At 35.2% G+C, this 11,742-nt stretch overlaps 1 protein-coding gene across 1 annotated transcript; it reads right to left on the reverse strand.

Annotated features, from left to right (window-relative positions):
- Positions 1 to 1,787: 1,787 nt before the first annotated feature.
- LOC113737967 (7-hydroxymethyl chlorophyll a reductase, chloroplastic) lies at positions 1,788 to 11,366 on the reverse strand. The gene is made up of 19 exons (XM_027265099.2): positions 11,258 to 11,366; positions 10,936 to 11,044; positions 10,684 to 10,768; positions 9,247 to 9,358; positions 8,418 to 8,502; positions 8,257 to 8,298; positions 8,058 to 8,136; positions 7,096 to 7,147; positions 6,937 to 6,999; positions 6,604 to 6,701; positions 5,940 to 5,975; positions 5,798 to 5,859; positions 5,350 to 5,377; positions 4,324 to 4,403; positions 4,112 to 4,181; positions 3,970 to 4,027; positions 2,692 to 2,756; positions 2,507 to 2,601; positions 1,788 to 2,421 (listed from the first exon to the last, which is right to left on the reverse strand). The coding sequence occupies exons 3-19, from the start codon at positions 10,696 to 10,698 to the stop codon at positions 2,331 to 2,333; spliced, it is 1,131 nt and encodes a 376-aa protein (XP_027120900.2). The 5' UTR covers positions 10,699 to 10,768; positions 10,936 to 11,044; positions 11,258 to 11,366; the 3' UTR covers positions 1,788 to 2,330.
- Positions 11,367 to 11,742: the final 376 nt, after the last annotated feature.

Raw genomic sequence — 11,742 nt, forward strand, 5'->3', positions numbered from 1 at the left:
ATTTATACACAACGTCAAATTTATGTCCCCAGCAAAAAAAGTACACATAAATTTGACTTTTTAAGACTATCCAATTATCAAGTGACTCTCCCAACCACCAGCTCTTGGGCTGGTGGCCAGGGGAAGGGGTTAAAGCCCTTCCCTGCTGACTGGTCAGGCAATCAATCCCCTGGCCAGCCAGTTGGGGTGGGAGGGAATTGGGGAGGGGGGAAGGGGGAAGGGATTCCCAAAAAAAAAAAAAAAGTGACTACTCATGCTACTGTCATTGGATTCACTAGTTGTCCTCTATCAATGCACTACACAGTAGCATCAGTGTGATCTACCACCATCTCACCTGTCCTAAGCGTTGACGGGATATCAGGTGAATGCACTCAAATTTCAAGAATCCACTTAAAGAAATACTCATATGTTCTGGCTTTCAAAGGATGTGCACTTAACATGCCTAATGCAAGGTTCCTCCGAGTGATTCTAAAACAACATGCAGAGTCTTGTCTTAAAAACACATGTATTGGGATGATGCAAAATTCAAACTATGGTTATGTGAGCTTGGCAAGGAAGGTTATATAAGTATATTTCTGTCCTCCTTTCATTGTGTTCACAGGTTATTATACCCATCGTTACTTTATTGGTGCACAAGAACAAGTGCCAATGCAAGATATATGCAAAAGCAATACCAAACAATTTAACACCACCAAGTGGAAGCTAATAATGACTTAACAAAACAAAAATCTTAGATAGGGAAGGTCGCAATGTTTCATAAGTAGAGTGGAGACAAGCGAGAGGTACCTTTTAGTATTAATAGACTATCCCAATTAAATTTTAAGAAAAAAACTATATATGGAATCTTCAGTGAGCCATGTCTGAGATAATACTATTACTCACGGATCCCCTCACTTTCTGGTGAAATAACAAGTAATGAATTGATAATGAGAGAAATAAGAGAGGGTTGTTGACAAACCGAAGACGATTTCCTTACTTTTGGAACACTAATGATCCATAAAACAATCAATATTTTTGTTTTTAAGATTTCAATACAATTAACAACGTTATGTGAAATAACCCCACATGTACCCATATGGTTTATTGCTATTCAATTTTAACTTTTTCCTATTATTCTTTATCTTTCTTTTCTATTAATCTGCTAGTTTGTTTTATGAGGCATAGATAAGAAAGATAGACATTATAAAACTGAAGTAGAATATATAAAAAGACTCTTTGTTTCTTCTGATTTACTCAATTTTTAACAATTACTTAACAAAATTTGTTTACAGCTGCAATTCATGCTTTGACATCTATCTCAAAATTTTTAATGTTAAACAAATTAATTACGATTCAAAGGATTAAACAGCTCTAAACTATTCTATTAAAAAATAACAATCACTTGAAGAATGAGATAGCATGATTTAAAAATGACAGATCAAAATCTCCATTCAAGGCCATAAACTGTTTCTCTAGAAATAAAGTCCATTTTTCAGTGTGCATCCAGTAATTTAAGAATCAAGTGCCATGAGGACTCAAACTCAAGTCACAGGTACTTGAGAAAAAAAAATCACGTGATATTGCCTTTATGAACTACCATAGGGAAAACAAATTTCATTGTATCCTCAGATTATGATGTGTCTTAGTGAATCGCACATTAAAAAAGGAACTGGTTCAGTCAAACTTTTCTTTATCTCCTTTCTTTGGAATAAAAATTACTAAAACATTTGAATTGGTTTGGAGTTCATGCATAATAGAAAAACAGTTGTTGGCTAGGTTGGTTTCTTTTCTAATTAGTGCACTACTGATAATCAGAATTTCTTGATCCAAGTTTTCATACAAGCATTAGTTTGACTTGCTGTGAAGCAATGAGTTTTGTGCAGAACAGTCAAGTATCTCTAATTACAAAATCTAAAGGAACACTTGGTACTACTCTTTTCTGGAGACGAATTAAGATGGAGGGCAAAAAATTAGACGAGTTGAACTCAATCTAACACAAGCCTAGGGAATGATAAGGGTCAGTGAGTGAAAATATCATTTTGTACACAATTCAGACAGTTTGAAATTTTACAACTGCCAGGATAAATGAGGGTCCACCAAATAGGCCAAAAGCCCATTTCCTCAGAATTTAAAACCTTTTCTTCTATTAAATGCTGGCCACTTCAGGTACTGATGAAACTTGGAGCGGAATAAAGACTGACCTCAAATAACTATGATGTTTGCCTTCAATGTGGCGTTATCACTACATGGCCACATTTCAGGAGCCCATCACCATATATAGAAGCAGCAATGCACGGAAGTCCTCATACATGGGAATGTGAAGGGAATTTCCACCTTTTGCTGTGTTTTCATCACTTAGTCAAGAGCATTTGATCAATTTCCCCATTCTGGTTATAAAAAGAAACAATTTTCTTTGCATATGATGGCATGTGCCTATCAGCTCTGCATACATCAAAATAAGATATAAACCAGAAAAATTAGAGAGAGAGAGAGAGAGAGCCTTCAATCTTATGCCAGGAAAGGATACCTTTGTTTTCCCCATGTGCGATTTACATGTAGATAATTTCTGATGGTATGGTAATCTAATGAATAACGAGCAAATTCCAGACCTTTTGGGCCAATCTGAAGCAAACGGAACAGTAATAATGGTAAACTTCTGTACAGTCACTCCGCTTGACAAATAATTAAGCAAGTGGAATTGTTACTACTTACTAAGTTCAATACAAATGCTAAAAAGTTGCCAACAAACTTTGGGGCAGGTTGAGAAGGACCCTGTCCTGGGAAATCAATAACAATATGCATGGTGGAAATATTCAAAAGTAAGAACTTATAAGTTAATCTGGAAACTACAAGTTGTCATGCATTTCTTTCATGATTTAAAGACAAATTTAATCTTGAATCTAACAGAGATCATGAGAAAAGCACTAAATCTTGTACTGCTAGAAGGTTATGCCAATGCCCACAAACAATCAGCATATCAAATTGGAACTTTTTATCTGCCATGTCCGATGCAAAAACAGAGTCATTAAAAAAGAGAGTTGACTGGCAGATAGATAGCTATTCAGTTCTTACACAATAGTATCCTTGTAGATAATGCGAATTATGTCAACATCGAGTGTGTAAGACAGGCAAAAGATGCATTTCCTTGTTACTAATATGTCTCTTTAAGCAGGGAAAAGTTGTTCTCTTCAAGTTAGATCAAAAGACAGTAGCTTGAATCCGGGTAGAAGGATGTTATCACTGCTCAATTATATATTAAATGGCCTCTACTCTATGCATTCAAAGCTCTTTTAAAACTTCTAATCCATTGGAGGTATTGATGTAGCACCAAAAAAGAGAGATTATGGACAGAATTTATTGACAAAATATTAGTTGTAGAAACTAGCAAGGCCAAAATGACAGGAAACCAGGGAAGAAAGTAGAAAAGCAAGAGACTCTAAGCAATTCTTTATGATAAAATCAAATCCAAAGTACTTTTCATTCCTTCATAAAACAATTACAACTCATTTACCAACAAAAAGACATGGAGGCCTGCATTGACGAACTTAATATCCAAAGAAACTAAACGGTTTAAGGATACTTGAAGATTAAGGAAAATATGGATCCAAGTTTGACTTGAAGATCTAAAGATTGACATTAAAAAGTCTACTTTCAGGAATTAATTACTTGCGTGCCTAGTAAAGCGATATTTCAGTATTCACGATAAGAGAAAACGCCCTCAACATTCCAAACTCACGAAACACATCGAAAAAACATAGAATGAAAAATAAACAGAGAATAGTGATTATGGTGTTACTACAGATCAGAAAAAGAATACATTAGAGAAGCAAATAAATGAGAGGGACAAACATAATGAGCAGGCATTCTTTGATCTCAAATCCAGATGCTAGAGGGCCAGTACTACTATAAAGGAAGAGTGAATATATTACTGCTTCAGGTCAAATGAGATGCATTTCTTGAATAAAATGGACAAACTTAATCACAACATACCCAACTTGGCTTTATCGTCTGCCTTCACTGTCTCCATGACAAATGGTTGTCGATTCCCCTGGATAACAAACATATTTGAGTCAATTTCACTGCTAGGATTACTTGAAATCAAAAGCATACTAGCTGGAGTATGGTGCATTACCAGACTAGTTGTAGGAGTAATTTCCAAAAGGTTTTCAACAAGTTTCAGCATTTCTCGTCCTCTTTCATTTCTTCCATTTGAATAAAAGGAAAGACAGCACCTTAGGAACTTTATCTCAAATTAAGGTATGACAGGAAGAAAAAATACTAAATGTGCCAGCTAAGAAAAAAATCACATAATGCACAGCATAACAGCTGCTAGCACTGGTTTACCTGACAGTAACATACTGTGGATGCTGTGTCATGCTGACACCACTATACTTTGGCACACCCATGTATCCCACCACCAAATCCTGATGTAGTCAAAGAAGAGTAGTAAGACGTTTCACTTGACATATGAAGAAGACAAGCTACAATTTCAAAGGGATATACAATTTTTATCAATCATGACAAGGCCTCTGAAGATGTTTATTGTTATTTTCTAAGGGAAAGGAGATGAAATCACCAGTGTATAGAGAAAGATGGGGAACGGCTTTCTTTCAATTTTTTTTTTTTTTTTTTGGTGTTTGGGCAGGGGGGAGAGGGGAGGGGGGACGGAGTGGTGACAAGTAGGGCTAGTCCGTAACAAACTAGGGGAAAATACTGTTAGTGACTGGCCATAGATCAAGTAAGGTAACATATAGAAGTGCATTTAAAACAGTAAAAGGTTATGAAAAAAAACATCAGAATTTATTATGTATATAATTGAAAAACTAGAAAACGCAGTTACATTACAGAACCTCCAATCCATCCCTTTCTGTCTTCAGAGCTAGAAAAAGGCATTTTTTTGAATGTTTTTAAAATTCAAAATTTCAGCAGCAACCAGAAAAGGAGGAAGTGGCCTACCCAAACTTATATGTCTATAAGAGATTTAAAGGACACATATCCAGTGAGAAGACTTACAAAGGATGTGTTTAAGCCCACAGGCTTGTTCGGTTGATCATTTTAGCTGAATATAGATTCTGATTTTAGATAATCAGTTTTTTCTGATGTTCTCATTTGCTTTTGCATTTAGCTTATAGATCCAAAAAGCTAAAATCCCTAATCTACCAAGGAGTAGCTTTTGCTGATTTTGATTATTTGCTACAATCACTTTCATAATCAGTTTTGCAAAATCTAAAGCAAATGAGAACAAGGCTGCAAATCCAAATTCTCTAACTTGGCACAGCTGTAAACAACAAATAGGCACATATACATTCATTATATATGAATTACATAAACATCAAGCCTCTATCCCAGACTCGGGTAGAAAAAACTCACCGCTAAACCATTTGTGTAGTCAAAACAGCTGTAAGACACAACAAAAGCTAATAGTTTAGCACGAGCTTATATGAAAGAATAAGTTGAAGAGTACCACAACTTTCTGACAGAAATATAAACATTTTAAAAGAACAAAATCTCATAAAATTGATATAAAAACAAAATTTATCAACAGCTGTGATTACAGCAGCACATTAAGATGGTGAATGATAATCACCATCATGGTACAAAATTAACACGTAGGACTAGGTATTACCATTTTCTAATCCTAACTGGCTTTGAAAAACAGGCCTAGTTGCAAAGACAATCTTTCTTGACCAAATGCATGACACCCACTTCATTGACATGTCAGTTATATGCATCATGAATCTCTAGGAGGTAATTACAATTAAATGATAATCACGCAGTTGAATAATTCCAATGAGTTCAATAACCAACTAGCAATTACCTGTAGCAAGATGGTGCAATGACATCTACTAAATCATTTGCTGGTAAACAGAAATAGGGAACCTGCTTTAGTGAAATATATATTTCGATGAAGTGGCATACTACCAAGAGTTTAGAAGCTAAAAGAAGGATAAGGGTGTTACCTCTTCAATATGTCCATCCAAATGCTTCAAATGAACCTATCAAAGTGTTAGAGAGAGAAAATTCTTTAGCATAGGGAATCGAAATATGTAAGCATCGGTAACTATAGTGGAGCAGCACTAATATGTACTTTTTCCTTCCTAGAAATTTAAGAACATGTGCTTATAGATAACCAGCAAAACTGCTCATAAGTATCTTAAAAGTCAAATTCATTTGGAAAAAGCAATTTAGATTAGCTACCCAATTCTGATTTTATTTTGTCGAGGAGAATGAGTCATAGGAGGATAAAATATACACACTAATATAGAACTATAGGTAGACAAAGAGATAGTTCAGAATTGAAAAACTACCTCACAACCAAGTATTGCATCTCGAAGTTCACCAGTTGAACTCCAAAAACTCCAAGACACAAACTTTTCAGACACCACTAGACTCGAATAATTGTAAGCATTTTCATTAAGTTTGATATGAACTTTAGTGTTCATCATGTTCAAAAGAAACCAAAACTGCACATTTTTCTACTGTTCAACGTTGGCAAGATTTCAAACTTGAAAATACTATTTCAGTTCTATAATTTTAGTGGAAGAAAAAACAAATTAACCATATAATTCTGCTGCCAAACTGTTAGGTTGGAAGCACAAAAAGCAAGAGTAAAAGATATAGAACCTTATAATCTTGCATAAACTCGTAATGGAGGACAGTTTCTGGCTCACTGCTAGCTGCTTTCAGGAATTTATCTAAGCCTTCTCTTGTTCCGTTATCAACTATAGAAAATAGGAAAAATAAGAATCAGTATCCAAGACCTAAGCAAACATACTGGAGAAGAAAATGGGAAAGATTATTTTAATCCCCTCAAACAACAAGCAGAACTACTACTACAGATCAAGTACAAGTTTGAGGACTAAAAGCAAAAGGATATCTAGCAAGCAGAACATTGGGTCACTAGAGAACTCCAATTCAATTCCAATCATGTATTCCCATGATTGAGTTTCTACTTACCACAATTAGTACCTAGAACATAAAGCTTCTCCAGATTCAAGTGGTGCTCAACAGATCTCAATGCTGCAGTTTAAAAAATTACTCTGCATTATGATAGTAATAGTCACAAAAAAGAAACTGGAGAAATCAGCACATACCCAGATGATAAACATGTAATACCTTGCACTTGGCACCCTACACCACAAAAAAGAAGGCGTTTCACTCCAGCTGCCTGTCACAAGGAAGATCCAAATTAATAGAGACCAAAACCAAGATATGTATATGCAGAAGTGAAGAAGTTACATGAAAGACCACCAATGACTCACTTCATCAAATTAAAACATAGAAACACAGAAATCCAATTATAAAAAGGAAAGACTATACTAAAGAAGATTTAGAAACTAATGCTTCCAGGAAATACAAAGAGAAGATCGAAAGGAAACATTGCTCAGCTCATGCATTATTTCTGAATATTGACATAGTATTCTCTTTTTAATGCATGTAATCAAAACTAACAGAGGCAATTCAGCAATTAAAATTCATCTCGCAGTCCACAAGTAACAAACATGAAGAATTACTGAAATGGGAAGACAAATGAAAAATGTGGATGCTCACAATTGAGACTTTTGTCATCACTAACCAAGAAGAAAACATTCGTGTACAGATTAAAGGCTCAAATACTTGGTCGTGCATATCATTGCAGACAAAAAGGAACTCAACTCAAATAAACCAGCAGAAGGACCTTCTGTACAGGTTAAAGGCTCAAATACTTGGTCATGCATATCATTGCAGACAAAAAGGAACTCAACTCAAATGAACCAGCAGGAGGACCTTCAAAAAAAAAACCATGCGAGATGATTTAAAAATTGTGGCAACTTTCATAAGCACATTTTGTGGGCAATGGTTTGGCGCAAAATCGCTCTTGATGAAATTGAAAATTGAAGCACTTTTCTATGAGAAGCACTTCAACACTTACAACTCTCTCAGTTTACTTTCTCAGTTCAACAAAGGCTCTATCGCATACCATCTAATGTCAGCTAAGCTGAGTTAGTTTATGTCAAGTAACAATAAGTACCACAAGTGTAATATATGTATAAAGATATAAACAGAAAGTAACAATGCTAAAGAGCTGTAGGAAGAACCTCAACAAGGGCCAGGGTGTTAAGATTAGGGGATAGTGTAGGCTTAACACCTTTGGCTGCTATGACTTCCTCTGGTGTCCTACATGTACATCAACATTAGACACAAGAACATAAGTAGAAGGCAATTTGAAAAGATTTAATGAAGAGGTCTCTTAATAAATGAAGACTAAGCTGAAGTGAGAAATTGAACTCAGCAAACCTTGCTAGGACAGGTCTTGGGGTAAATCTATCTTCAGGATCACTTGAGCAAATTAAAGAGACAATTAGGAACCCAGACAACAGAAGAAATGAAAACTTTTCAAAATTAAATCCATTGTAGAATAAACAAACTTCTTGGAACATCACGAAATGGTAAACTACCTCTGGACACAAATAACAGCTTCTACCATGCCAGTTTTAAGCATTTCCACGGCAATTGTTGTAACTATTCCAGTCCACTGAGCTCCTACAAATCAACAGCATAAGTCAAGACATATGAATCACCTAATGCATCTCAAAAAGAATAAAGGACATAAAGCTGTCCAGCAATTCAAGATGCCACAAAATCAAAGCCGCAATCACCAGAGCCATGAGTTATTCAACAGCATTAATCAGGACATATAAATCACCTAATACATATCAAAAAGAATCTGTCAGGTAATTCAAGATGCCTCAAAATCAAAGCCGGAATCACCAGATACACGGATTAAAAAGAATTCATCATAACTGTTAGCTTAAGACAGGTATGTTTCGACAGAAAACCAACTTCAGCCAATTTTTCACCTACGAGAATAGAAAAATCACAGACATAGAGGGGCAAAAGAAGAAAAGTACAAAAGCGTCTGGAAGATCCTCGCTGCCTGCATTCCGATTCTATTGGCCAAATTGATTATATACACAGTTTAAATGTAACATACAATAATTTTGTAACTCTTATTAAAACTCTTATATTATAGATTTATTTAAAAATTTTGGAATATAGAAATCTTGAGAGTGAAAAACATTAATGATAAAACTAAATGAAGGGCATTTTATTTAATTAGCTATAATATTTTATGGAATCACCAAACTCCTTCCAAATAAACTCAGATGAGCCTCTATCAAGAAGTAGCAGCACCGGATAAAAGACAAAAGCATCAAGTTTAAGTTAGTTATCTAGCATCTAAATTTCTCTACTTATAAAATGTGTTCAAGAACTCAATATGCTTACCATCAACAGGCTTAATTTTTCGAGCATACAAAAGATTCTCATAGACCCCCAGGTACACCTCATCCAGCGAATCTGCTTTCCTCCCTCGGCCATGGACCATCTGTTCTAAGGCCTGAGGCAAAACGAACAAGAAAACAGCACAGACTGTAATTCACAGTCAAGAAATATTTGTTATTGCAAGATACTGCACGCACAAAACTGGAAACTTTTTACCGATCTCAAAGAGTCACTATTGCTAAACCAGGGCTTAGGAGGAAATTCCTAGGACACTTTGAATGTAAAGATATACAGCATTATGGTTATCTCTTACCATGTGAGAAAACATTTATTTGGTGCATAATTTCAATTGTCTACCACATCCAAAAAACAACTATGCAGCTTAATTGACTTCAAAAATTTAATTCTTAAATTTAGACATAACTCTATCCTGAAGCAAATGCCAATGAGAAATAACTTAAATCACGACTAGAGTCACAAGGTTTGTAGAAAAGAGAAATTTAACATCCTCTTAAAGAATCTGGTTTTTTTGCATATCTACAGGAGTTCATCTACTTCACGTGACTATAAATTTAAATATTTCACAAGAATCTGTGCTGCATAACATTAGCACCAGTACAAACTCTATTGATGGCTCAGAGGCCTAAGGAAGAAAATGTGGCACATCAAATAAGACTTGAATGTTGGACAAACCTATCTTTACATGCTAAATAGCTCGTCAAAATGAACATCGGATAGTTTAGAAAGAGAAAATTCTTTGATTTAGTAGAAAATTTGTATAGCTAACTACTTTCTTCCTAAGCTAAAAGTTCCAGAGTACTTAATCAAACAACATTTGTACTTCATTTTTCCAATTCTCAAAGATTTCATATGCAAGAATTTTTTGACTTCAGAGACAAAGTTTCAGATCACTGAACCACCAAAGGACAAGCTAAAATGTACTAGGTGGGTGCCAACAGACTTCTGTCTAATGCTCCACTTTGGCTATTAGAGACTACCACAATGCACCTACAAATTACAGAATCCTAAAAGCTGCACCATGCACGGTGGGAGCTACCTTTAGAATCCTTACAGGTGACATAGGGAGTTTGTGGAGGGAGATCAAATTGCATTTATTCCAAATAGATTACTTAGAGATTCTTTTATAAGTAAGTAAAACTTAGGATGGTATTCTTCCAGCAAGCCACTCCGTTCGGGCTGTTACAATATACTAATACTCAATAAGCCTCTCACTTTAATTATGATTGCCACCTGTTATCTCATTCCAATAGATGGAGATTAAGAAATAATATCACTCCCCCAGCTTTATATTGCACGCTCGAACAGTTTAAACTGTTAAATAAAACATTAGTTCCATATCATACAAAATATTATCCCCGTATGCTACAGAAATTGGACAACTAAAAAGCATGATAAATAGACAAAGCTGGAAAAACTCACTTCAATTCTGGACATGCCATCTCCTAGAAAAGCACAAGCATTCTTGACATGGGCAATATAATAAGTATCACACAACCCGCATTTACTGCCAAACCAAGAAATCAAGGGAACCAATTTCAGCCACTTCAAAATTTAATTACCGTTACTGTAACTAAGCATAAAGAAACAAAATCCAAGTAGATTATTCTTTATAAAAATAAAAAATACAATGATTCCCAACAAGGGCTTTCAAGAAAATGCGAAAATTTAAACCTGCAGTGGTCCTTTGCTGGATAGACCCCACCAGGAGGAATTGGTCTGGACTTTTTCCTCCAGTCCTCCCTTAATTTCACTGACTTTGAGCTTGAATTTGAACTTGTTTCTGCAAAATTCTCCGCAGCATTAGCAAAAATGAGCATAAAAGAAGAACATGTACAACATATCTATATTTGAAGAGAAAAAAAAGAAAAGAAAGAAACTATTTTTCAGCTTTTTATCAAACATTTTCTTAAACACTCAAGACGTGTCTTTTTCTGTATAACTTGCGTGAGATTTTGTGTGTGTTTTAGAGTGTGACAGAGAAAGAGTGAGGGACCTTTGGAGGAAGAAACAACCGAGAAGGAGAAGGGGGGAGAGGGAAATGGGCAGTACGTTCCACTGACTACGGCCGTGGAGAAAGGTGCAAGGACTGAAGAGAAGTGTGTGTTCTGTGTGTAAAAGCTACTTAGGCACCATTAATATTGGATAACGGTGAAAATGAGCCACGCCAAGACGACGATGCCGTTTTGGATCCTGTAACTGTATTGGTAAACTGTAATGGCCTATAGGTGTAGAATTGACAGCGCCTAAATTTCAGCATACATACTTTTAGTCTCAGAAAAAGGAGAAAAAAAAAACTACATTCATTTATTTTATTTTTTATTTTTAAGGTAATATTTATTGATATTCCATAAAAATTTAAAGCTTCTTTGTACTGTTAGAGTTTTATGATTGTAAGAGACGAATAAAATATATTCAGAAAATATTAATATGTAATTAATATATATGTATAACATGCCTTAAGTTGAACTGTCTACATTA

This window comes from Coffea arabica, chromosome 3e (genome assembly GCF_036785885.1).
Source record: "Coffea arabica cultivar ET-39 chromosome 3e, Coffea Arabica ET-39 HiFi, whole genome shotgun sequence".
NCBI lineage: Eukaryota > Viridiplantae > Streptophyta > Magnoliopsida > Gentianales > Rubiaceae > Coffea > Coffea arabica.

What these genes read in the sequence shown, in the direction of transcription:
- LOC113737967 (XM_027265099.2), bottom strand. An exon ending in AGTTTATGCAAGATTATAAG is followed by an intron (nt 5,976 to 6,603) that starts GTTCTATATCTT and finishes ACACTTTGATAG; the next exon opens with GTTCATTTGAAGCATTTGGA. An exon ending in TTACTCCTACAACTAGTCTG is followed by an intron (nt 4,028 to 4,111) that starts GTAATGCACCAT and finishes TTTGTTATCCAG; the next exon opens with GGGAATCGACAACCATTTGT.